The 25913-nt window shown below is 38.2% G+C and overlaps 1 protein-coding gene and 1 long non-coding RNA gene across 2 annotated transcripts; one reads left to right on the top strand and one right to left on the bottom strand.

Annotated features, from left to right (window-relative positions):
• The first annotated feature begins 3627 nt into the window (after positions 1–3627).
• LOC106936149 (uncharacterized) lies at positions 3628–25885 on the top strand. The gene is made up of 3 exons (XR_001422066.1): positions 3628–3957; positions 18046–18050; positions 25874–25885. It is a non-coding gene; the product is annotated as an uncharacterized LOC106936149 (long non-coding RNA).
• LOC106936148 (SAC1 like phosphatidylinositide phosphatase) lies at positions 5261–18245 on the bottom strand. Its single transcript, XM_015016975.1, has 9 exons — positions 18138–18245; positions 17564–17661; positions 15079–15153; positions 14845–14972; positions 13078–13227; positions 8632–8691; positions 6940–6973; positions 5939–6040; positions 5261–5421 (listed from the first exon to the last, which is right to left on the bottom strand). The coding sequence occupies exons 1-9, from the start codon at positions 18164–18166 to the stop codon at positions 5276–5278; spliced, it is 822 nt and encodes a 273-aa protein (XP_014872461.1). The 5' UTR covers positions 18167–18245; the 3' UTR covers positions 5261–5275.
• Positions 25886–25913: the final 28 nt, after the last annotated feature.

Here is a 25913-nt window from a genome sequence, read left to right as displayed (position 1 = left end):
AGGCTATCACCGCACTGCTTCAGCAACACGGTGAGGACCTGAAATCTGAGTTCAAGTCTTCTGCCAACATGCTAAGCTCCAAGCTAGACCAGATGTGGCCAGACCCTGGAGGAACAGGCAGAGCGAGTCTCCTCTTTGGAGCTAGCAACAGAAGATTTGGGTCAGCGAGTGGCTGGCCTCGAAGACTCATATGCGGCTCTCTGTGAAGAAAATGCTAAGCTAAAAGACAAAGTGGGTGACTTGGAGAGCCGTAGCAGACGGCAGAAGATCCGCATCCTTGGTCTGCCAGAAGACACTGAAAGTGGGCGCCCTACTAATTTTTTCTCCAACCTTCTGTGTGAGCTATTTGGGAAAGAGGTGCTCCCGACCCCACCAGAACTCGATCGAGCGCACCGCTCCCTAGCAGCTAAACGGCCCGTAGGACGTCCTCCTCGCCCGGTGATTCTTTGCCTACATCGATACCTGACCAAAGACCTCATCATTCGGGAAGCCAGGAAGAGAGGAAAGCTCGACTACAAAGGCGTGTCTCTTCGTATTGTGGAGGACTACAGTCCAGACGTCCTGGCCCAACAGGCAGAGTACAAGGACATCATGGTGGAGCTCTACAAGTGGGGCTTGAAGCCAGCTCTTCTCTTCCCAGCCCATCTTCGCATAACGCAATCCAGCGGTGCCAAAAAATTTCTCGGTTCGGTGGAGGAGGCTCAACAGTTCATCAAGAGGCTTCCAAAACCACAGGAAAACCAATAAAGGAGCAACGTTTTACCGAGGGCTTACTCCAGAAACACAGGCAGGCTGCTTTTCCTCAGGGCGCAGAAGGTACTGTACATATAACCTGGTGTCATACTACCTTATTTCCAATGGATTCTGGCCATTCTTCTGGCTGGGACTGGATTTTATGAATGGAAGGGTAGCCGCATCAACACCTGTTTGGTTTACACCAACAGTATCTGGAGCCTCTCTCCATGCTTTTTCTTGTGGTTGCTTTAAATTTTATTACATTACTATTTTTCTAGAGTGTTTGCAGAGGCCAGTAAAATATGTCTTAAAATCTGTCACTGGGGGGTTTGTACCTATTCCAGGCCCACTAGGAGCAGTAGTTAGTTTGCTATAGGTAGCTCTGGTTCTCTGATTTTGAGGTTGATGGTTACTGGAAGATTGGATCTCTAGGAATATTACTTTTGAAGAGCTTGCTTCCATATTGTTGTTTTCTGTTTGGCAGCTGTTTATGTTTGGGGGGATTTTTGGGGGGCCGGCTAAGGTCACTGCTGGTGGTTCTCGCAGGGTACCGTCATTTTTTTTTTCACCTCTTTTGTTTCAATCTCTGCCTGCCATGCTGACATCGTACCTATCAAAATAAGCTAACGCACAAGCTCTGTAACCATGAGTCAGCATTTTAATTTTTTAAGTTGGAACGTCAAAGGTTTAAACCACCCAGTGAAGAGAAGGAAGGTTTTCTCCCATATTAAATGATTCAATACAGATGTGGCGTTTCTGCAGGAGACTCATATCAGGAGCTCAGACGGGGGTCGTCTCCTGACATGCTGGAAGGGACAATGTTTTCACTCTCATTTTCAGGTTAAGGCACGAGGGGTCTCCATACTGATTAGCCAGAGTACTCCATTTGAGGCCGAGAATGTGGTGGCTGATAAATATGGCAGGTTTATTATAGTAAGTGGGAAACTGCACGGCACTCTGGTCGCCCTGGTCAATGTTTACGCTCCCAATACAGATGATGAGAACTTTTTTAAGCAACTATTTTCTTCCCTACCTGACCTCAATAAATACTCATTGGTCCTGGGGGGCGATTTCAACTGTTGGCTGGACCCAACTTTAGACCGTTCATCCCTCAAAAAGTAATGTCATAAGCAAATCTGCATCAGTCATCCAAACCTTTCTATCTGAGTACGGGCTGTGTGATGTGTGGCGTACTTTAAATCCTGACAAGAGGGAGTACTCATACTTCTCACCTGTACACAAAACTTATTCAAGAATCGATTATTTTATTACAGATACTAAATGGCTGCAGCAGATCCGTTCTTGTAACTATCAAAGCATAGTTATTTCGGACTATGCCCCACTCACTCTGTCCCTGTCCTTTCCTTTCCTCACTTCCCCCTAAGAACTGGACCATGGCGTCTCAATTCAACCCTGCTGTCGGATGTCAACTTTGTAAAGTTTATTCAAGATGAGATACGATTTTTTTTGCTACTAACTCTTCCCAAGAGATCTCCAGCCTTGTAGTATGGGATACCTTTAAGGCCTACATCAGAGGTCAGATTATTGCCTATTCAGCAAAAATTTAAAAACAGTCCACCTATGAACAGAACAACCTAATTCAACAAATCAAAGAGGTTGATGTAAAATACGCTGTGAATCAGTGTCCCGAACTGTTCAAAAGGCGTGTTGAACTTAACCTGTCATTCACAGGTTGTCATTCACAATGACAGGGGTGTCAAACTCCAGTCCTCAAGGGCCGCTGTCCTGCAGTGTTTAGATGTGCCACAGGTAAAAAACTGTGGAATGAAATAGCTTAATTACCTCCTCCCTGTGTAGATCGGTTCTCCTGAGCCTTGCTAATGACGTAATTATTCTTTTCAGGTGTGATGCAGCAGAGGCACATCTAAAAGTTGCAGGACAGCGGCCCTTGAGGACTGGAGTTTGACACCCCTGTCACGAGAGGACCCAAATTTGGGTCCTCTCGTGAATGACAGGTTAAAACAAGGCTTGACCTATTGACAACACACTCAGCTGAACACCTGCTTTTACATAACAAATCCAAATTTTATGTGCATGGCGACAAAGCCGATAAACTTTTAGCAACCATGCTCAAGGGCTCTAGGGCAAGGCAAACTATTTCAAGAATTCGAAAACAAGACGGCAGTATAGTCACAGATCATGGACAAATTAATGATGCATTTAGGGACTTTTATGAGGAGCTCTACAGCTCACAATCACAAACCAATTCTAACATAATTGATAACTTTCTAGCTAAACTTCACATTCCTTCAATCTCACCAGAATTTAAGAACAAGTTAGATGAACCCATCTCCCAGACAGGTGTCTCCTTAGCAATTGCCTCAATGCAATCTGGCAAATGCCCGGGTCCGGATGGTCTCCCCTCAGAATTTTTCAAACAATTCTCAGATTTGCTCTCTGTGCAACTCAGCTCCACCCTTACTGATTGTTTTAAACAAGGATCTCTTCCTCAATCATTTTACGAAGCTTGTATCACACTATCTCTCTCCTAAATACAGATGTCACAATTTTATCCAAAATTCTTGCCCGTAGACTTTAAACTGTTTTACCATCAGTTATTTCAAAAGACCAAACAGGTTTTATTAAAGGTCGGCACTCATATTTTAATGTTAGAAGGCTGTTTAATATTGTTTACTCCGGTGCCACTGATTTGGCTGAGTGTGTTGTCTCTTTGGACGCNGCAGAGTATCAAATACCAGACATATAAAACGTAACCTGAAATCATTTATAATTACTCCATGTCTCATTATAATCGGAGGGCAGGTTTAGTTCCTACTTACTTCAGAGGACAGACCACCGGGATGCTCCGTCTTGCTTCTGGGTTTGCCTGGCTATTTTTCTGACCAGCGAACCATTCCGCCACCTAGTGATCGCTTTTCAGACCACTTAGTCTCCTGTACCGCTCAAAAATGCACAATATGTGTGTAAATAATTTTAGGATATAAGGAAGTGCTGAGATATACCGTGTTAAAAGTCCACCTGTGCGTTCTAGAACTACAATACCCATGATGCATCTTTGTTTTTGTAGTTCGACTTTCACGTAGATGAGAAAGTTATTTTCTGTGTGGCTCGGTGGCATAAAAAATCCATCAACGGATAGCATCCACCATCAATCCTTCTTTAATCCCGTGTGTATGAGACCTGTGTGCGTTTTTATTATGCAAGTATACATTTTTCTGCCCGATATTTGGGTTTATGTCAGTTATTACTCCACGAGGTGAAATTAGCCTTGTGTTTTCTCTGGCTACCGATAATGCAAGCTATTACTTGTAATAACTCAAGTTCTATGCTATTCTTTGCCAGATATATATCACCATTGTAGAAGCATATGAGGAGATTTGCCGTTAATTCATATCTTCTGACGGTTTTTTGTCATTTGTATGTTTATTGCATTTTACCGATAATCCATGTGTGGTGTTATGATGCCCTCTATTGGATTTCTGTGTTACTACAGGCCATTTTCATCCTGCATGTATGTGTAGCCGATTTGCCCGCATGGCTATTAATATGCATCTTTATTGTTTCTTCTGTTTCAGATAACCACACACATATATACACACACACACCTATACACCCACATACATATACATACAAAACCAAATACAACTACATCGTTCTTATCTCTACGTCATCATCTGTCCCATCATCTCCCATGTGCTTCCTATTATTCTATCAATAAAACTTCAAAGCTGCACCGGTGGAGTTGGCCTATTCCTTCTGACCGAGGAAGATTCAATTGAGGAGAAATCTGAAATTAGCGCAAGCTAGATGCACACAGTCTTCTACATACCGTTTTCCACGAACTAAAGTATTTGCCACTTCGGCACAAGCACAGTGAGAAACGTCAGAGGATAAAAACACTAGACTCAGCAAAACTCAGATGTCCCAGCTTTTACTAGCATGTAAACGCACCATCTACACAAATCTGGGAGCTTCCCGGAAGCGTGAAATGAGTCTCAAAAATAGTTGTGCAATTGTAACCGGATCTGTGTGTAAATGCAGTTTTGTGTGTGCGTACCAGGTTATTTGTGTGTACTTTTTCAACATGTGTAGGCGTAGGAGAAGGTTTATTTTATTTTTAAGGTTTACAAATCCAGTATTACACACGCAGATATTTTTACATACACACAAATCTTTTTACAAACGCACAAATCTTTGTACACACGCACAAATCCTGTTACGCACAAATCATTTTACACACACACACACAAATCTTTTTACACACGCACAGATATTTTGAGACTATTTTCACTCCAAAGATATCAAAGATGCACTTCAAAGGTTTGTATGTCTCAATGAGTGTGGAAAATGGAAAATGCAGACTGAACAGTGGTGAAAAAAATCTACGATCAAGAAACAGAAAATAAAGGCAAACACTAGGAGTCAATCAATTTAATTTGCTCGGTCATTAACAGACTTAGTATCTCAACTTTTTTTTAAAGAGCAGCAAAATCAGATCTAAATATTAATGCTGGCCCTTTACAAAGCCCTGACAAAAAACAAAGAACACTAAAAGCCATTATTGATTGGTTGACTTTCCCACTGCTGGATGACTTGGAATCTCAGCTGTTTGACTCACCTGCACAAATGAAGCTTTGTAATTGTTGTATTGCACAATTTGCTCAGTTTCCACAAAGTTAGCAGCATGGCCTTCTGAATCAATGCCTGTGTTAAATTAAAAACCAAAAAGACATTTATCTTGATAATGTCTACAAAAAGCTGGTATGCTGTGGTAAGAAGCATGAAAATGATGTAATTACCATTACATGCTAGAAAGACAGAAACTTATTTAGGAACTAGAAGAATGTTCATTTTGCCTAAATGATAAAAATAGCATACATGAAATATAAACTTTTGCACTGGTTTTATTGTCATTTACTACAAAATCCTAGCCATTCACTAATGTGAACATTGTATCATAACACATTTAGAACATACTCATCAACATGCAGATAACGCAATGCAATTTATAAAAAAACAAAAACAAGCTTGTCAAAGCTTTACACAGTAAACGGTTGAATAAAAACTGCAACCCCATATTTCTGGGTACCAACCCCAGTTTTGTTCATCACATTGGGGACAAATGACAAAAAAGCATCAGATATTTGTCTCCAGAGATCCTGCAGGGGTCACAGAGCAACAGGAGACATTAGCCAAGTGAAAGGCAGCTTACAGCAGTTACCTCGGACATAGTAGCGGACGCCGGCTCTGAAACAGCTTCTTCTGGAGATGATAATCCACTCAAACACCTTTCCATTGATGGAGCTCGAGTTAATGGTAATGACTGGGAAGGAAACATGTTAAGAAACCAACAATACTTGTACATGGAAACAACAGGAATTAATGTGACAACAACAACCAAGAAACAATACAGAAACATACCTCAGACGAGATTCAAGTGGAGATTTGTTTTTTGCTGGGTTCATTATAAAACAAGATAGACTTCAGTTAATGCATTGCTGTTTGTATTTAACCTTTTGATAAGCACTTTAGAGTGTTAGTATGAAGCAACAGTCACACATGCTTCAACTTGCCTGTGGCTTTGCTGCTGGTAATCCTGAATTTCCCCACTGAGATTAAAGGTTGTTTGCATTCTAATCAACAGTCAGTCACCAATTAATGATTCTCACTTCTAAGGTTAATTTTCAAATGAAACCAGAATATTTCCAATAAATATTTTAAAGTTACTTTTAGTATGCCAACATGTCTACTGTTATTTTCCACTTCGGTTGAAATCATTTAAATGCTTAAAATATTTATGTTTTGTAAATTGTTGCTTTGAAAGATCAAATGTATTAATGATAAGGTACATCTTAAATGTGTGGCTCAAGCAAACATGGCAAAAGTTACTCTTGTTCAACTTCCAAAATCAGACATCAGTTTATTTGTTCCCGATCTGCGTCAACATTCTGCTCCACCACCAGAATGGAGTGATTATATCAATGTTGGCCTTGTGATTGATTGGTAATAATCCAGTCTAATGCAGAAAAAAACTACAATTTCATCATTTTGTGATCAAATTATATACTGAAAAAAGGCTGAACGACTTGAGACTCCCTGTCTGAAGCAGTGTAGTAGAGGAACATTTTTTTCTGAAGTTTATGTTTTCATCATTACGCTTTCTAACCTTAACAGTTTTATTGGAAAAAATAAACCAAGGCAGACAGCCACAGAAAAGGATACAACCATGGACAACAGGATACACAAACCTGTGCAACTGTAAAACAGGTGAGGAAACATTACTACGTGAACAATTCAAACACACACTCCCTCACCAAACTTTAGCTGGTTCAGCAGCCCAACACAGCAGACAAGACACACAGCTACCATGCTTACATTTGTTAAGTAGGGGTGCACCGATTATCGGCGCCGTTTCCTTAATATTAGGAGATCAGTAATTGGCCGACACATGTGAAGTCAATCTTATCCACAGACCTTCTCTGCGTCAGCAGAAGTCTGGAAATCAACCACCGTCTTTTTTTGCTCTCCTGTGAGAGGTTTGACTGACAGACCGGCCCACAGCTCATGTCTGCATGTTTGCAGTTAACAATATTCACCCCACTGTTACCAACTCAGTGACTTTCTTGCTTTATTTAGAAACATTTCAGACAAAAAAATAATTTATATCAGCCAAAATTGGAATTGGCAGGCCAGGCTTTTTAAAGATCAGTAATCGGCGATCGGCCAGAAAACGGCAATCGGTGCACCCCTGGTACATTGGGTTTTGACAAATATTTTTTAACTAATTCATCAATTCACCCATTTAGTATATTAATTTCATTTTCATTATCACCCATGTATTGTAATGTGAAATCTGTACTACAGGTTAACTTTGAGGAGAACCTTTTATAGATGCAAGAAACTACAAACGATTGCTCTTTGAGTTCTTAAAGGTAAAGGTGGTAAATTATCCATCCTGAACAACTTTGGAAGCCTACCCCTGTCAGGTGAAAGGAGTGTTAAGCAGATACACTATTTTGCCAAAAGTATTGGCTCACCTGCCTTGACACACATATGAGCTTAAGTAACATCCCTTCCATAGGGTCCAATATGATGTTGGTCCACCCTCTGCAGCTAGTACAGCTTCAACTCTTCTGGGAAGGTTGTACAAAGGGTTTAGAGATGAGAAATCTCTTGGTATGATGAAGCATTCAGAGTTCCTTTCACTATATCTGGACCAAGCCCAACTCCTGGAAAACAACCCAACACTATAATCCCCCCTCCACCAAACTTTACCATGCAGTCAGACAAGGACCATTCTCCTGGCAACCGCCAAACCCAGACTCATCCATCAGATTGTCAGATGGAGGAGCACAATTTGTCACTCCAGAGAACACGCCTCCACTGCTCTAGAGTCCAGTGGCAGCTTTACGACACAGCATCTGACACTTTGCATTGCACTAGGTGACGTATGGCTTGGATGCAGCTGGTCACCATGGAAACCCGGGGAAAGTCATGGTGACCAGCTGCACTGCTCTCAAGCTAATCTGACGCCCACATGAAGTTTGGAGGTCTAGTGATTGATTGTGCAGATAGTTGGTGATCTATGTGCTTCATCATCCGCTGACCCCGATCCATCAGTTTATGTGGCCTACCACTACATGGCTGAGTTGCTGCTGTTCCCAAACACTTTTCTTATAATACAGTTGACAGTGGAATATTTAGGAGTGAGGAAATTTCATATTGCAATCAATCAATCAATCAATCAAATTTTATTTGTATAGCACATTTCAGCAGCAAGGTATTTCAAAGTGCTTTACATCATTAAAATAAAAACAGCATGTGACATTGAATAAACAGTGAGTGATTGCAGACGTGCTGAAACATGTCTGGTGCTGGCAAAACGTTATTAAACAGGTCACTTGTGTATCTTACCTCTGGCTGTGTCATAAACTCCCGTAGCAGGTGGCCATTCCAAACAAAGCGCTGATCTGCCTGGAACAAACAGAGTTAACATGTAAATGGGGATACAAGAATCACACTGACAGCAGATATGACATAAAAAAATTTATGCACTGCAAATTTGCAAAAAAAAAAAAAATCAAAAATCAAGACAAGCACAGATGACAAAAATGTAACAAGAGGAAGCAATAAAGTCTTTAAAGATTTTTTTTTTCATANTTTCAAAGCACTATTATTGTAACAATAATAATAATAATATTGCAATAATATTATTATTAATGATTCAAGAAGATCTGTGCAGTCAACAACAAGAGTTGGTTTCTTGTTCCAGATAAGAACTAAAGCTCCACCCTGTCGGGCCTTAGCCTGCTCTAAAGTTTGAGTTAACATCTTGCTACACTAAACTTACAATCTGGAAGAAATTTAGAAAAAAAATAACAATGAAATTAACATCAGTGTATGAATGCGGTGCAAGTACTTTGGAGTACACAGACTTGATGAAGAGCTGAACATGTACAGGCCAGTTATTATTTATCAGAGTTTTCTTTGTAAACCATGTTCTGTCTGACATCAAGTCAGACTTATCCTATCCAATCAAAGGTCAGCTAAAATTTCCTAGTTTATGTTTATTTTCTAAATGCCAGAAAAATACAATGCTAGCTGTATTCTTCTGTCACCATTCACAGTAAAATAGGTCCTGGGATAAAAGTAAAAAACTCAGAGGGGAAGAAGCCATTGTTCCTAAAGTGATAAAATATAAAATCCAGATTGCAGTTTGCAAATGCAATCTGTGACCGAGATCTTGTTTTTCTGGAGATATGTTCTACAGTGTGATTAAATTAAAAAAATGTCAGTGTTTGGCCATAATAACCACTGTTATGTTTGATAACTTGAGAACACCATCACAATGTTAAAATTTGGATGCATGTTACGATTGACTGTTTTGCTGCAGGAGGGACTGGTGCACTTCACAAAATAAATGGCATCAGAAGGAAAGAACATAATGAAGTAAAACTGAAACACTTGTAAGCTAAAAAAGGCAGCCAACAATTCCAACTGGTCTACACCGTTTGTGTCCCGAAGATTGGGCGTAAATTCTAGCATGATCAGCTGATGGAAGGAAAAAATGGAATGGGGAGTTTTCCTCAACAGTTGCTAAGATAATCTCTTCAGATTGTGTTGGACGTGCCATTTGTACTGAAAGTTTTAGAAAACATACCCACTAGGATTATTTTAGCACAACCAACATGCTAACTGAAAAGTTAGAAGTCATGTGCAATGTGAACATAGCATATGAATGTGGGCAGGTGGTGGGGGGGTTTATCTGAAAAATAATCTATTAGTTATAAATGATTCTGAAACATTTGGACTTCCGGTTTGCCAAGCGGACAGGGTAGATGTAGCAAAGGACTGCTCTGGAAAATCCCAGCCTTTTAATTAAATTCACCCCACAGAAACCTAATTTTACACCACCCACCAATACAAAAACAGTATTTTGGTTATTTATCCACTAGTTATGGCCTGAAAGAGCGCGAAAGGAAGCAAGAAGGAGGACCCTAGCCTAATGCTGGAGGCTACCACCACACTGCTTCAGCAGCACGGTGAGGACCTGAAATCCAAGTTCAAGTCTTCTGCCAACATGCTAAGCTCCAAGCTAGACCAGATGCGGCAGAACCTGGAGGAATAGGCAGAGCGAGTCTCCTCCTAGCAACAGAAGATTTGGGTCAGCGAGTGGCTGGCCTCGAAGACTCATGTGCAGCTCTTTTGTGAAGAAAATGCTAAGCTAAAAGACAAAGTGGCTGACTTGGAGAGCCGTAGCAGACAGCAGATCATCCGCATCCTTGGTCTGCCCGAAGACACTGAAAGTGGGCATCCTATTCGGGGCAAAGATCCAGTGGAATGCACCTCATACAGACCCATCTCTCTCCTAAATACAGATGTCAAAATTTTATCCAAAATTCTTGCCTGTAGACTTTAAACTGTTTTACCGTCGGTTATTTCAAAAGACCAAACAGGTTTTATTAAAGGTCGGCACTCATATTTTAATGTTAGAAGGCTGCTTAATATTGTTTATTCCAGTGCCCCAGATTCAGCTGAGTGTGTTGTCTCTTTGGACGCTGAAAAAGCCTTTGACCGGGTTGAGTTTGACTATCTTTTTGCAGTCCTTGGTAGATTTGGCTTTGGAGGAAGCTTTATTTCATGGATTAAATTATTATACCAGCAACCATCTGCCACGGTTTGTACCAATTTTCAGACTTCAAAACCATTTAAACTACAAAGAGGCACCCGTCAGGGCTGTCCTCTTAGTCCCCTGCTGTTTGATCTGGCCATAGAGCCCCTCGCCATTGCACTTAAGACCAGTAAAGAGCTATCCTGCATTTGGAGGAATGACATGGAACATAAAGTGTCGCTTTATGCAGATGACCTTTTACTTTTTATTTCCAAACCATCAACCTCACTGCCTTTTGCTCTCGACATATTTAGCCAATTCAGTCAGATTTCTGGGTATAAGTTGAACCTTACCAAAAGTGAGCTTTCCCCTATAGGCAATAAAGCTAATTTGTCAGATTTTGCTAACTTACCGCTCAGAACTGAAAGACAAAAATTCACATATCTTGGTATCACAGTGACAAAAAAAACATAAAAACCTGTTCGAAGAGAATTTGATTCAGCTGTTGAACCAAGTGAAGGGATGCCTCACCAAGTCGACACCCTTTTCCATGTCCCTTGTGGAATGTATCAATTCCATTAAAATGAATATACTATCCAAATTTCTATACCTCTTTCAGGCTTTACCTATTTTTATTCCTAATACTTTTTTTAATGAACTGGACTCGATTTTTTCATCCTTCATTTGACAGGGTAAATGCCCAAGGCTTAATAAATTACAACTCCAAAAATCCAAACAGCAGGGGGGGTTTGCCTTTCCCAATTTCCGGTTTTATTATTGGGCCGCCAACCTTAGATGCTTAGTGTTCTGGTATTTTTACCATAACCTGGGTGGCTGCCCTGACTGGGTGGCTATGGAGCTACGCAGTGGTAACAACATATCCATCCCGGCCGTGCTTTGCTCCCCACTCTCGCTTGCTTCAGCTAAACCTATTTTAAACCCTGTAGTGAAACACTCACTGAAAATATGGGGCCAGTTTAGGAAATACTCCACGATTTTTCTCTCTTAAGTCCAATTGCACCTAACCATTTTTTTAAATCATCTGTTCAGGATGGGGTGTTCCTAGAGTGGCACCGGAGGAGGCTTACTCATTTTAAGGACCTTTTCATAGAGAAGAATTTGGCATCCTTTGAGGAACTTAGCAATAAATATGGTTTACCTAAATCCCATTTTTTTTAGATATTTGCAAGCCAGAAACTTTCTTCAGTCTCACCTTTTAGGCTCAGTATCTCTGCCAGAGCATACACTGTTAGAAACCATCCTATTATTGAACCCGACTCGTAAAGGGCTGGTTTTGTGGCTTTATAATAAAATGTTGACTATGAAAGAGACCTCCTCATCTAAACTTAAAACCTCATGGGAAGAAGACTTGAATATGGCTATACTGGATAAGACATGGGCCTCTATACTTAAACTGGTGAATACAACATCTCTGTGTGCACGCCATTGTCTCATTCAGTTCAAAATTGTACATAGAGTCCATCTCTCCAAAAGCAAACTATCTCATTTCTGTCCAGAAATCACCCCATACTGTGACAAATGCAAAACAACTGTGGCCACACTGGTTCATATGTACTGGTCCTGTCCCGCTCTTGGTCAGTTCTGGACAGATGTTTTCCGTACGATGTCCAGGCTGGCTGGAGTCGCGATAACACCTGGCCCTCTCTTGGCTCTTTTTGGCTTCAGTGGTGAGGGGTTGCCTTTACCAGCCTTTAAACGGCAGGCACTGGCATTTTGTTCGCTGTTAGCGAGGCGTACAGTTCTGACCAGGTGGAAGGGTGCTGCTCCTCCGACTCACAAACAGTGGTTATATGACCTTATGTCGTGTTTGAAATTGGAAAGAATTAGATGCTCTCTTCAAAACTCAACCAGTAAATTTGAAAAAACATGGGGGCCCTTTCTTGACTCATTTCAAAACATACAATAAGGCTCCAGATTAATTAAGTTAATTCACTTTATTACGTTCCACTTCTGTCAGGGATAGGAATGTAGTCCGTGGATCTACTGGGTAGTGACCTGGGTGGACTAAATGGGATTACTTTGAAGGGATTAATTTTCTGTATGTTATTTTGTATCTGTGTTGGATAAACATCTCTGTATTCAAACTGTATGCATAAAAGGAAAGAACTCAATGAAAAGACAGTGATTAAAAAAAATGATTCTGAAACATTTTTGTGTGAAATGCCCATGGTTGGTAGCAACAATCGTGTTTGAGAGAAGTGTTATAAAGGCTGTCTGGTGTCTCTTACCCTCTCCAAAAGACTCATGTCTTGAAAATCTGGGCTTGTGTTTGCGAGACGCTGCAGACTGTGGGTCAGATCATAGTCTGTTGCAAAGTAGAGGCCATCCGTATGAAGCACACTACTGATCATGGATACAAATGTTTTGTTGTCTTGCATCTGCAATAGAAAATTCATAGATATAAAGGTCTGCTTCTTTCCAGGTTCTTCTTCACTGTTCTGATCACCAAACCTTTAGAACTTTCTAGAGTTGTGCTGCTTATGGTGGCAGCTCTGTTATGTTAGCTCTGATTTGTTCCTTTCGAGACTTTTGTTCATAATTTTTTTTGGATGAGAAGTTGCATGTTTGGACAATTTTCTCTCTGATTTTGGATGCTGTGTAGCCCTTTTTTTTAACTCTGATGTTATGATGTATAGCCATGGCAACAATGTACTGTTTCTACAACTGGGATAGCTGATTAGCATATGAAAAGCTAACACCAGATCACTAGTGAGAGACTGAGTAGCTATAGCCTTTCCTCTGCCCAAATCCCCCAGAATGATGTGCGGTTCTAGATTGGAGTTCAGTGAATATTCTAGATATTGCATATTCTATCAGATGTTTGTAACACTTTATTTGAACAGGTGTGCAAAAGGCATAAACATGACATAACACCTGTAGTGAACATGAAGGAATCTTCACATACGTTTGTCTCTTGTCATAAAATGTCATTCGGTAAATAATATTTTTAATGCAAAGTTGCATTAAAAGTCCACTAAAAGTGTCAGCCTTGCAGTATCTTTTTTTTTACTACCAATTGACACTTTGACACCAGTCAAACATTCACAAAGACTCCTTCGTGTTCATGACATATGTCATGTCAGTCTTATGCACACCCCTTCAAATAAAGTGTTACCAGATGTTCTATTTATTGATACTGACTCATCATAATGTGTATAGTTATTGGCTTAGTGTCCAGCCTTACTTAAAAGGTTAATATAATCCTAAGGAAAGATGCAATGCCAACCCAGTCCAGTACCTGCTTGATTTTCTACACCAGCTAAAGTTTAACTGATACTTTTATTTAAATCTCAAAACACATCTTAAAATACTTAATTACATATTTTAAGATGTGAAGCTGATAGACACATTTGAAAGTACAATAAAAATGTCGAACAAAGTTTACTCTACAATTGTGGAGAATTACTTACTCCACAATGCTATTTGTGGAGTAAGTAATTCATTAAGTGAAAATGTATTACTCTAGTTTGCTGCCATCTAGAGGAACTATTGTGAATAAGAACAAAAACAGAACCCTTCCAACGTTCCCAAGCCTGACTTCTATTTATTTAGACACCGTTAACCTCACTTGAAATCCCACCACAGATTTTCAAAAGCCTTTTTTCCAAGTCAAGCCTCAGTTCTCTAATGACAAAAATAAGCATCGAACCCCAAAACATCCAATGCACCTCTAACTCAGACCTGCTGATTGTTTGAACATTTGATAATCATCTTTATTCATTTATTTTATTCACAGTTTCAAAAACTGCAAAAGGCTACACTATTATTAGTGAAAATATGAAGATACCTTTCAATATGTATAAATGTCACTAAAACAAGACTTCACATCCTTCTGAAGCAAGTCAGCTTGTCACACAGACCTGCTGTCTCTTTTTGATCTCTATGTAGCAGTTTGGACATAATGTGCGGTTTGGGATGCTGCTTCTGCTTGTTGTCCTTCTGCTACAGTGGGCCATGAGGAGTGTAAGTGGTGGTAAAGAGGTAAAAGAACCAACCTGGTCATCGTTCAAGTGTAGTACTGTCTTTTTGTAAGAAATGATGTCAAAGTTCAGAGCTTTCCACACAGCATGGCCCAGTAAGTCTCCCACCTTCATCTTCTTTGTGATCACTATGAGGTACATGCCTAGATTTATGAAGAAACCAGATCATGAAGGAGATGAATGTACACCAATGAGAGTTGAGACAGTTTGACATACTCCAGAAATATAATGTCACCATGCTGAACATACCTGCTGGCAATCGAATAGTTCCCATAACTCCACATATTGGTATGGTTTCAGCTGACATAGGAACATCGCTTCTCACTAAGGTCCAGAAATGAGACAATGGTTAGTGGCCATTCTAAAGTAAAGAATTTCTATATCACTATGAATTAAATAGGAAAAGTAGGAAAGCTTTAAAGCTCAATATTTACAGGAGCTATAAATAAATAATGGACAGCTCTGTCATAGATCTGTCAGTCTTACTGCCATTGGCCATGTGATGCTTCCACTCATCTGGACACACATCACCTTATGGCTCAGTGTCTTGCAAAACGACACTTTGACATGTTGGGCACAATCAAATTAACCACCAACTGTGGAACATGTGTGCTTCACCACAGGGAAACTGGTTGTCTCACATTGGAACTAGAACTGTAACGATTCCTCGAATGTACCTCCATTATTAAAATTCCTGGAGAAAAATTGATCTGCCTCGAAGTTTCCTTAAATTATGTTTTATTATTTAGTGCACCGTATTCCGCTCAGATCATTATTTGTGTTGTGCAACGCTTTCACTTCCCCCTATGAGTTGTTGCTAAGTGGTAACAGCATAACGTCAAATTTTCTAGGTTTTTATCGTGTTTTGGAGGACTGGTGAGCAATCTTAAACAGAAAAACTGAAGCAGCAAAGTCAGACAAAAACAATCCAAACCTCTGGTACATGCCATTTAGCATCATTTCAGACAAAAAACATTATTGTCAGCCAAAATCAGAGTCCGCAGATCAGGCTTTTTAAAGATTGGTTGTGGGTCTATTTTTACTTAAGTCACTGTATAGCACTTTAAAAGCACTTTATTAACAAGCAGTTTATTTAGCACTGCACTTCAAGTAGAAATTTGCACATAACAATTTGCACACGAGAAGTTTTAATTGTATTTATGGAGTATTTTAGTAATTAGCATGTAGCCTTTTGTTCTGGGCTCTGCACAGCTGCTCCTCATTGAGAAGTGAGCTGGTTGCCTGTGGAGGGAGGATAATTGTTACTCAGAGCAATGAGCTACTGGTGGGTAAAACTGAGCAAATGTTTGTGCATAATCTGTTAGGTGTGGAGTGCTGATATTAAGTGACTCGCCTGTCTTTTCTGTGTCCTCTCCAGGGTGTTTGGACAAATACTACCCCAGGGGTCCAGACACCATTTACAGGTTCCGGGAGAGGCCATTGAAAAGTGGGGGGAAAAGGGGGGGTCATATATGGGTTTCTGTGGTGGCTTCATTTGGTGTAAGATAAAACATAAAATATTTATATAAAGTAAATGGAAATGTTTGTGTTTAGTAAAAGGTATTTTATTTAAATAGATGGAGATTGGTGAATTGAGATCCCCCTGTGAATTGGAAGTGGTTTGGTCCGTCACAGCTGAGACTATTTTAGCCTGCAGTTTCACCTGTGAAATGTTTTGTTGATGCTGTGAGAAGAATAAACCCACTGCTGTTTCCACCTGACTCTGCCTCAAGTAGTCTTCCTCACTGTAAACTCCAGCCGCAAAAGGCTGCCTTGTTGCACTAGTAATCAGAGATTGGCCAGAAAGCTACAATCGCTGCACCCCTAAAATATGCAACAATATACTTACTAGGGCTGATCATTACAAAGAAATCACAGGATTTCAATATTGTTGAATATTGTAATGAGAATATCAGTTATGATGAATTCATATTCTTCTCACTTTTATTGCAATGCTGTTCAAATGACCCTTGACATTTTGCATCTTTGGCCTTCCCATCATCTCTGCTGCATTTAGATTCCAGCCAACAGCTTCAAGGTATTACTGCCGAACAAAATGAATTAATGACTCCACAAGTCTAATAGCCAAAAAATAGGTTTTATTCCAGACACTTCATTGTGATATTTTTGATGTATTTAAGGACCTAATTATGATACTCCAAACATTAGTTCTTTTGTAAAAAATAAATAAATAAAAGCACAACTTTATCAAGTTATCTAGTATTACTTCATTTACAAATTGATTAAATTATGAAGTACTTCACTTGTAAATATAAATTTTATATTGTCTGTTTGATAACTTTTCTTATAATGGATTTGTTTCTAAAATTAGTAAGAAGACTGACTAAAACTGTTCAAAACCAGCATATTTACTGCATTTTAACTTTGATGCTTTTTGTGCCATGGAGGTGAAGCAGTTACGACTGGAAAGATCTGTTGCACTGCTACCCTATTCTTTTTACACAGGTAAAAAGAACAGCATGTATAGATTTGTAATTATGGCTGTTGTTTTGTTTTCCATTTCTTTGTTCCTTACAAAATCAGTCAAACTTTTTCCCATGTCCTCTCCTTCTCTATGAGGGCAGACAGTCATGAGTCTGGCTCTGAAGGAGATTTCTTGTTTTTTAAAACATGTTTTCTCACCACTGGTGTTTGAATGCATCCAGCACAACTGCAATTTTAGAAATGTATTTAAATATAAATAATAATGCATAACAGGAGGGTGACTGCTTACCAGTGAGTGACATTTCAGTAGATACTCTATCAATGACCAGGACATCCACAGAGTCATCATCACTTTGCTCTATGTAGAACTTTTCCGCTGTGGTGTGCCTGGGACAGGAGAACAGATCACATCATCACTATGACACCCGCAGTAGGCTCATCAAAACCCTCAGCTGGTGCTGTGGACCACAGAACTGAGCAAACTGGAAGCTTAACTACAACTGCCCGGTAGAAAGCTGAAAGATAACCAACAGCGAGCTGCTGCTGCTGCTGCTGCTGCTGGGACTAGCAGCGTTAGAGACGAACCCCAAGACTGTCAACAACATCCCGCTCCGACCTGCCAGAACCTTCATCAGTCGCTTTAATGTTCTACAGACTCACTGGTACTGCTGACTTGAAACCGTCGCATTCTTCTCTAAAAAGGGAAACTTTCTATGGTGTAACATGTTGAGTTAGCTTTGTAAGATACGCACATCGCATTTACATTTAAAGTGAAAGTGAAGCGTCCACTGTTTGTGTGGTCAAAGCTTCCCATGGGTCTAAAATTGGAATAAACAGAAAATAAAGCCACTATTTATACTTACAGGCGAAAACTACCCGCAGTGCTAGCCATCTTCTCTCTTTAATATAACCTCAGTGACGTGTCGTTGTCTTCTTCTTTTTCTTTCGTGGCAGTTGACAAGTAACGCGTAGATGTACATTACCGCCGTCTACTGGAATGGAGTAGGGATCTTAACGCTAAATATATTTTACACAAATTTGAAAAAAATAAAATAAAATAATCTCTATATCCTCTTTATCAATTTCGTCTTCTTGAGGTATTTTAGTAAAAAAAAATAAAAAATAAAAAATAAAAAAACAGATTCAGAAGTGGAAAGTTTGTCCAAAATATCTTATTTAACTATTGTCTTCTAGTACTAATTCCCTCCTCTCAACAGAATATTTGTAACAAACAATAAAACCTGTTTCACCGTCTTTTCTTGAAAACAAAAATCACATTTTCTGTTCCATGTTTTTCTATTTTAAATAAAGTACTATTTAACCCTGTATGATCAAAATGTAATTTGGATATAATTGTTTCCTCCTTTCTATTTCTCCTCATTATAACAACTTTCTTGGAATGCTAAAAAGGCACCTTCCAGTCCTTTCTTTTTGCCAGTGTTTCTGCCATTTCCCCTTAACCTTTTGTTTAATAATCAATTTGCTTTCTCCTTTATGGTACCAATAATATAACTATTTTTGTTGCTTGGTTTGCATAGTTAACTGCCAACTCATTACCTTTTATCCCAATATGTGATGGTACCCATGTAAAAATAACTAATAAACCTATTGTCTGAATTCTATAAATTAATAATTTAATCTCTAATGAAAAGTCTGGTCTACAATGTGAATAATTTTTTTTAAATGAATAGAATAGCAAACTTGAATCTGAACAAATAACACTTCTTAATGGACCAATTTCCTCAATCCATTGTAGAGATAAAATGATTCCCACCATCTCTCCTGTATAAACTGAGACTCCAACAGTAAGATAATTTTATTTATATAGCACATTTTCAGCAACATGGCAATTCAAAGTGCTTTACATGAATTAAAAGGAAATACAAAGAAAATAACAAACCAAAAGGAAAAAAGAGGAAAGAAAACTAATGTAATGTTGTTCTTAAGTATGTAAACTAAGTGTTCCTATTCAGGGTTGCTAAGTATCTAATTCCATTTCTAAATAGAGAGTACTCTACAGTTTCTGATAAAATAAGCTAAAGAATGACTGATCTAAATCCTTTTCTGGGTTAAAAGTAATATAAACTAAGCAGTGACTGTTCCTGTTAATTATTTCTGGATTCCAAGTTCATAGTTATTCTAATTCTAATTCTGATTCCATTTCTGGGCTGTATAATATTGATCTGAATAGTGCATACTCCACAATTTCTGATATTACTAATAAACTAAAATAATCCTTTTCTGGGTTAAATAGGGAGTACTCCACCGTTTCTAACAACAAAAGAGGAAAGGACACATTAGGGCAAATGGCAACATCCAGACAAAACAATGGGCAAAACAAAGACATGGGTGAAGGTGGTGACATCAAAAGGCGATGTCGCTGACACTCCTGGCAAAGTTCGATAGAGGTGTTGTTTATCAAGGAGTGATGTCCTTGGGAGCATTCAGCTCCATAACTCAATGGATACAGGAGAGGGTGAGGAGGGAATAGTGTTGTGTTTACATATCTTCAAGATTAGAAATATGCAGTCCTTCCAAGGCCACACGGGAAAAGCCAATTCAGAAGCCGTGCTTCGGGGAGATTATAAATTTCAATCTTCCCTAAAGTCTCTCCGATACATCTCGGTTCCCATTCATCCAAATTAGTTTGGTTGTTCCACTGAACCGAATCTAGCAACTTCTCCAAGATCGATTCCAACTCGTTAGTGAGTTTTAGAGTCCTCGTCTCTGTCCACACCAACAATCTGAGTGTTCGCTAGTTTGGCCAAGTCCGTCACAAATTTGTCGATAATCCAGGAATCCACAAGCTCCAAACAGCAGAAATCCTGTTATCATGAATAAATCCAGGATGAATCCCACCGGGTGTGTCCCCGCAGGACAACAGGGCTCTCCTGTGCCCAGACTTCTGGTCGAAAATTTGATCAACTGCATTGAGAGATCGGTTGACCAGATCCATAATTTGTAGACTTGGATGATGTGCAAAGAAAGGCTCCAAAAATATAGAAAAAGACAGGACAAAAACAGAGCAAGAAGAGCAGGCATGGGCAGGGAGGGAGCAGAGGAAAAAAGTGTCCCCCTTCATCGAGAGCAAGAGAGAGAGTAATCATTTTACCTGTTTTAAAATGTAATCCCTATTTGAGTTTTTTAAGCCTCTGTATGAACGTGGACACATCCATAATACATATAATTTAAATATGGATTGTACTGAATATGGATCTGAAAGGTATTCTTTTTTCTGATCTCCAACAAAGTAAAATCAACAACACTAATAGGAAATAGAAACAGATGAACTAGTGATAGAGAAACTGATATTTATGTCAGATAAATCTAAATTTTTTATAATGTCTTCTACAGTCCAGACAAAATAATTTAATTTCTTCTTTTCCTTTTCTAAAGTTGGTTTTAAAATCTTCTGACATGATTCCATTGTGATCCTTTAAATGACACCAGTAAGATGAAATTAACTGTAATCTTCTGAACTGAAGCGGCATCTCTTCCATTTCTACTGGTAAAGCTGATGTTGGAGTTGTTCTGATGGCACCTGTACATAACCTCAAGGCTTGATACTGAATATTATTCACTTTTTTTTTTTAACTAATGTTGCTGTTGCTGATGTCTGAGGGGTTTATCCCCTCACTAACAGGTGGTGTATTTTGTACTTTCTATATTCTAACTAATTTAACTTATAAATATACTTTTTGTTGTTTGGGGGAAGTTTTAAAACTGATCTATTCAAGAAATAAATAAAGAAAGAAAGAAAACCCCATTCCACTCTCCAAATTTTAAAACATATCTTTAATCATAATAGAAAAGAACAAAGGACTCAGTATTCTTCTCTGAGGCATACCATTTTCAACCAAAAATTTATCTGAAAAATATTGTCCTATTCTTACTTGCATTGATTGATCTTGTAAAAAAATATTTAATCCAGTGGATCAATCAAAACATTGATCTATTAATTCCCATCTTTTAAAATTTTATTATAAAACCTTCCTTCCACATCATACATAACCCTTCTCCATATCAAAAAGACAGCCATCAAAGTCTCCTTATTAAATTGTTGTTTTCTGATTTCATATTTTAAACATAGAATAGGATCCATAGTGCTTCTGTCTTTTCTATATCTACTTTGAATTTGATATGTCCTCTCAGCAAAGTAGAGATAAATCTTTAATTTATCATTCTCTCCATTATTTTACATATTTATGAAGATAAAGCAATATATCTGTAACCTGCTGGATTTGACCACTCTTTATCTGGTTTTAGGATTGGAACTATGAATGCTTCTTTCCATGCCGTAGGTAAAAAAAAAAAAAAAAAAAAAATAATAATAATAATAATAATAATAATAATAAACTTCCCAGATCTTATTATAGCATTCCAGTAAAAATATTTTTAGATCAATTACTAAGCTTATTAATCATAATATAATAAAAATTATATTTTCTTGGGGAGTTTATTTTTAATTCCTAAGAGCATTATTTAGTTCAAATAAAGAAAAGAGAAAATTTAATAAGTCATTAGATTACGTGACCCTATGAGAACCTGGAATCTACCTGCCTGAAAGGGGACAAACGTCTGGAAAAGGAATAGGAAAATGAATCCTAAATCAGGGCAAACATGGGCGATTTTCCTATTTTACCTGCGGTAAACTAGCCCAGAGGACAATTTAAGTACTTCCAGATACAACGAAATAAGCTGGCTGGTAGGTTCTTTGACTGACTGCGGAGAAGGTAAATCTGTTTGTCTACATTTTCATCCTCCAGCCCAGGAGGTGGCAGTACATTCTATTTGGTAACTGATGAAAACAGAAAAAAAGAAAGGACAACGAAGAAGAAGAAGCCTCTCTGCGCATGTGCGGTACATCCACACGTGTTCACTGTGTGTGGTGAAACGCAGATTTGGAGTCGCTGTAGGAAAAGCGCCGCACAAGTTTTCGGGTTGTTGTTTCATCGCTAATCTTCAACTAACATGAGACCAGGTATAGTAACATCACGTGTGACGGGGTTTAGGTCCCGTTTCATGGTGTCTTTAATGTCTTGTTCTGGGTTCAGAGGTTCAGAAAAGAAATTGGCCTTCATCTCCGTCGCAGTCCTTTTTAAAAATAGTGGGAATCACTCTAGGTGAAAATAAGGTGCTACCAGATATAGGGTCGCGTTATTAGATACACGCTGTGATGTAATGAATGCATAAAGTTGTATTCATTAGTAAAGTTTCATTGGTAAATTACAGCGCTTAATTCGAGCTGGAACCTCGTCGTCTTGCTAAGCACGTGCTGTAGAAGCAGAGAAACAGCAGGAAGATCCTGTGAAGCGTCACGGTCTGCTTTGTTCTGGTAGAGATGGAAGAGAGCTGAGAGACAAGGGCTCAAAGTAAGCTAGCATTAACACGTGGCTAGCATTAACCTAGACTGTTTTCTCAACGAAACTGTGTTCAGTGTTGGAACAAAAATATTTTAGCTAAGAAATAGCTGAGTTAAGATGCGTGACTTTTGATTAATGTTTAAGTAAACTAAAATGTTTTTAAATTTTCTAACATCAGAATTCTGTACATTGTGACAAGTGTTTACAAAGGGGAATTTTGTCCCAAATAAAATGGATAAAACAAATTACTTAACAGAAACTTCCACTGCCAGGTTCTTGAATATTAAGTTAAAGTGTTAAGAAATGAAGACTGTAAAGAAGAAAGGAAATGTTTGATTAGAAAGCCTAACAACGAGGCATTTTTCTCACAGCTTGTTACACTTTCTAAGACTTTACTCCTTCCAGCTATTTTTTTTGCTGGAAGTAAAATAAAAAAACAAAACAAAAGAAAAAACAGCTTGTTTAGCCCCTTTACTGTGATGTAAATGGGTTTATGAGGACATCTGTGTCATTGTAGCAGTAAAGGGGTTTTAACATGTTTTGTGACAAATACATTGGTAGCTTAAAAATCTCATGAAATTAAATGGTTCATTGCTGTATTATATTTGAAACAAATACCTTATTTTAAGAAATCCTACAAATAAACCCTTGTTTTCATAATGTTGTAGTTCACCCATTTTCCCCTCTCTGCACCACCCAGGTCCGGTTACCGGTTCCGGAACCCGATCAAAACCCCTCAGTGTCATTTCTTTGAGAAATAATGAGATTTGCTGAAAATGATCAGATGTTACAATTCATACAAATGGAAGAGATGGAGTGACATTCACCGTCCAGCGCTGGGCTCCTCTTAGCTGACCTTAAGAGTTACACCAAGTTAGCAAAGATCGTGGTACGAGTTCTGCTTTTATCTTATTTTACACCCTCTCTAAGGGGTGTTGGGCTGCTTAAACAGTTTTTGTTAGGGTTGTTAGTGGAGCGGTGTTTCAGCCCATGGAGGAAGTATCGCACTCGCCTCATGCTGTTTTTTGCTTGATTATTTTGTAGTGCCATAATGCTTCAAATTGCGTCATATCAGGGTGATTCTTTTTTTGCGGCAACATTCCATGTCCCCATGTTTTGCTTACAATAATTTTTTGTAAAATGTGCCAAATATTTACAACAAAGTATTTTAATTATATATTTATATGTTTGCCATTATTCAAATATAAATGAAATGCCTTTTAAATATTATTTTTGTTCTTTACACTCCTTTTTGGTGACCGACATGCTCAATTTCATTGTGTCCCCAGTGCAATGTAATAGACTTCCTCATGAAGTTTAAACTATAAAATATATATAATTTTATGTTTTTCTTCAATAAGTTGATTGGACTAAACATTATTTTAATATGCAATTGAATCTGTTGAAACTATTTTTCTTATTTGATATTTTCCTCATACATGTCCCAGTACTAACTTTCCACCCTGTTAGGATGTTTCCTTGTTGCCTTCAAAAAGTCTAAAATTCCATAAAAACCATTTAAAGGAAGTGACATCAAAGGTTTTGAAGTAAATTCAACCATGAAAACAAAGTAAGCTTCAACTGTCACCATCTCTGTACTTTTTCTTATCTTAAATATGTTAAACCTGGATGAGTAAAGCTTAAAGTTTCACCCTGTTAGGATAGATTGTGAAAAATGTTTATTCAGTAGAATTTAAAAAACATTATATTAGATTTAGTCATTAAAGGTTTGTTATTCTGTTGAAGGTTAGCTAGCTAAATGTTCACCACATAAAGAGCTACAGGTAGATTAGTTAGAAAAGTTTCACCCTGTTATGGGTGAAAATTAGGGTGAAAAGTCATCATTTTAAGTAAAATAAAAAATGTCAGATGATGGAATAGAGTTGCAGAGTAGTCTGAGGTATTATCAGATGTCTTTGCCATTTGTCTGTTTTCATTTCACTAGTTGCCCCCATTGACTCCTGTGAGGGGAACAATGAGTACCTGTCATGGGAAAATCCACTACAGGGATGTCACCTGTTTTCCCAAATAGAGCCAGGACAAATACTCTGCCTATACTTTGACTTGAAGGAGGCAATCCTGCAACCAATGATGAAAATCGTCAGATTTTAGAATCAAAGACATTGATTTTCCACCCTGTTATGGGACAATAATGGAGTGTGATGTTCCATTCCACACATATTTTTACTAAATATTGTTACAGAAACATTAAATACTGTGAATTTTTCTGTGCCATGTTGGGAACTAAAAACCAATAAATGCAAATATTGGTAGAAGTTTTTAAAATGACCAATATTTTCAATGCCGTCAGTAATAATGAGTAGGAAAATCTGTTTTTTCTTTATAATACAGTCATAAATGATTCGCAACTTCATGACGCGTTACAATTTCAAGAATCAAACATATTACATAGTAAAAGGGACTCACTCTTTTTAAGAAAAAGTCATTATTTTTCAAAATTTAAATGTTTAACTATTTGTGGTCTATATGTAAATGTTCCTAACAGGGTGGAACACATTCAGAGACAATGGTGAAAAAAAACACCTGTAATTATTAATTTATCCAATCCTGAGCTTGCCCATTATTAATTTCTTATTGTTAAACATGTCTGTGTGGTAACACAATATTTAAAACTTAAAACATTAATACTTTTTTTTCAAATGTCCTGAAGCCAAAATGTTGCCGCAAAAAAAGAATCACCCATCAAATGCTTTGTCTACTTAGGCAGAGTTGCTGCGTCTTTATCTCATTAGAACTTGTCTTGTTGTCTTTAAAAAAAACATTTGGGAAATTTAGACAAAGGTAGAAGACCGAGTCTGTATACAACCGTGTGAAATGATGGAATGTTTATGGGTGTCGGGATAAACTGGCTTCATTCACTGTACATTGACTTGGATCAGTGAATACTTTTACATATTTTAATGATGAATTTTAATAAAACTGTTCAACTATTGATATCAGTAGTTAAATCAATGATGAATCAACGTTCTTATTGGTGAGAAGGATGTTTGTGTGTTAACCAGGGCTGTTGTAAACAAATATTTTAGTAATCAAGTAATCGGATAAAAAAATGTATAAAATAAAATATTGGTAAATCTGGCATAGCACTGGTGTTACTATCGGATATCAATATTAGTGAAGTCTTTCCATTTTTGTGCTTCCCTAACAGTTACTTTTCTGTAGTTTAGAAAACTAACCTGAAACAAAAACAGCTCACTTTCTAAGTTAACCTGAAGTAAAGTTATACAAAAATCTGATATCATATTCAATTTAATA

Source organism: Poecilia latipinna, unplaced genomic scaffold, assembly GCF_001443285.1.
Source record: "Poecilia latipinna isolate Pla-1442-1.1 unplaced genomic scaffold, P_latipinna-1.0 Scaffold2086, whole genome shotgun sequence".
Taxonomy (NCBI): domain Eukaryota; kingdom Metazoa; phylum Chordata; class Actinopteri; order Cyprinodontiformes; family Poeciliidae; genus Poecilia; species Poecilia latipinna.
Note: the sequence above shows the minus strand (reverse complement) of the source record. Positions and strands in the feature narration are given on the sequence as shown.

Excerpts from the sequence above, each read along its gene's own strand:
- LOC106936148 (XM_015016975.1), bottom strand. The coding sequence starts at position 18,166 with ATGGCTAGCACTGCGGGTAGTTTTCGCCT. Across the intron at positions 13,228-14,844 it reads TACACTTGAACGATGACCAG|ATGCAAGACAACAAAACATT; the intron begins GTTGGTTCTTTT and ends TTTCTATTGCAG. Across the intron at positions 5,422-5,938 it reads CGTCCGCTACTATGTCCGAG|GCATTGATTCAGAAGGCCAT; the intron begins GTAACTGCTGTA and ends AATTTAACACAG.